The sequence below is a fragment of the Propithecus coquereli genome, unplaced genomic scaffold (assembly GCF_000956105.1).
Source record: "Propithecus coquereli isolate 6110/MARCELLA unplaced genomic scaffold, Pcoq_1.0 Scaffold38, whole genome shotgun sequence".
NCBI classification, from domain to species: domain Eukaryota; kingdom Metazoa; phylum Chordata; class Mammalia; order Primates; family Indriidae; genus Propithecus; species Propithecus coquereli.
The window spans coordinates 7,648,051-7,649,468 of record NW_012149507.1 but is presented as its reverse complement, the minus strand read 5'-3'; the positions used below and the strand labels follow the sequence as shown (position 1 = coordinate 7,649,468).

Sequence of the window (1,418 nt, the reverse complement as noted above, 5' to 3'; positions counted from 1 at the left end):
GAGCCCAGGAGTTTGAGGTTGCTGTGAGCTAGGATGACACCACGGCACTCTAGCCCAGGCAACACAGTGAGACTCTGTCTCAAAAAAAAAAAAAAAAGGAGTTATTGATCAACACAGTCATTCAAAAGAACTCTTTAGAGTATGTCCTGCTTGGAATAATTTACTCAGCTTATTGAACTGAAATAGTATGTTTTTATATGTATGGAGTGTTTTCCTTGTTAAAAAATTGTTCTTTATTTGGCAGGTTGACGAGATTAGAGAGATGGTTGATAATGATTTAGGTTTTCAACAGGCTCCGCTAATGTGCTATTCCAGAACTAAAACACTTCTCTTTATTTCTAATGACAAAAAAGTAGTTGGCTGCTTAATTGCAGAACATATCCAATGGGTAAGTGATTTTTTAAAGAGTGCTCTTAAGTAGTTTGATGTTTAATGAATTTTCTGTGTAATCTTGAATAATTTATCAGGATAAATTTGTCTACATTTTATGTAAGGAAGAGTGTGAATGCAAAAATTCCTGTGTGTGATTCTTACATGAGAATTAGTTTCTCAAATCAGTAAGGTAAACATTCTGTAGAGTCCAAAGTACTGTTAAAGTTTATTTAGGAAGTTTCCATGTTGGATATTAATGTAATGTCTTTCCTGGTTAGTCCCAGTAGCACTGAAATAAATCAAGGGTAGAAAAACTGGAGTGGGCAAAATATGGCCTGTTTTTATAAATAAAATTTTATTGTAATACAGCCATGCCCATTTGCTCACATACTTGTTTATGGGCTCCTTTCCTACTAGAAAGGCAGAGTTGAATAGTTGTAGCAGAGACCAGGTGAGCTGCAGTGCTGTCTGTGCCTTTATAGAAAAGCTAACACCTGGAATTGATTACTTCTTTGGATGAACCCTAGATGAGTGGTTGGCTTGTGTTTAGAAGCCAAATTGTACAAAAATAATAGAATCATAGTAAGGGATATGTTTACATTACAAGTATTATGTAGTAACTGAGAGCAACCTAAGAGAACAGAAGCTTCTGGATTCTCTAATCCTGCTCACTTTGAGGCATACCTAAGTTCTGTCTTTTTTCAGCCAAGGTCTTGCTTATGAATTCAGTATACATTGTATATGACTACTATTTATTTGGTATCTTTTAGTATATTAATAGATGCCTGCAAATGTATGCTTCATCATAAAATTTTCTAATAAAGTAAAAAGTCAAAGCAAGTCTGCATGAATTTATTTCTATATCTTAAGCTGCTTGTTTTAAAAATTCAGCCAGGCGCCCCACACTTGTAGTCCCAGCGACTGGGCCTACTGGGAAGCTGAGGCAGGAGGATCGCTTGAGCCAAAGAGTTCAAGGCTTTAGTGCACTATGTTTGTGCCTGTGAACAGCCACTGCACTCCAGCCTGGGCAATATATTGAGACCTCA

At 36.5% G+C, this 1,418-nt stretch overlaps 1 protein-coding gene across 1 annotated transcript in view; it reads left to right on the top strand.

Moving 5' to 3' along the window:
- Nucleotides 1-1,418, top strand: part of ESCO1 (establishment of sister chromatid cohesion N-acetyltransferase 1) — a 69,478-nt gene that overhangs the window by 47,471 nt on the left and 20,589 nt on the right. Inside the window, exon 6 of the mRNA XM_012652085.1 lies at nt 245-388. Within this exon, the coding sequence (XP_012507539.1) occupies nt 245-388 (144 nt within the window). The remainder of the gene's footprint in view (nt 1-244; nt 389-1,418) is intronic.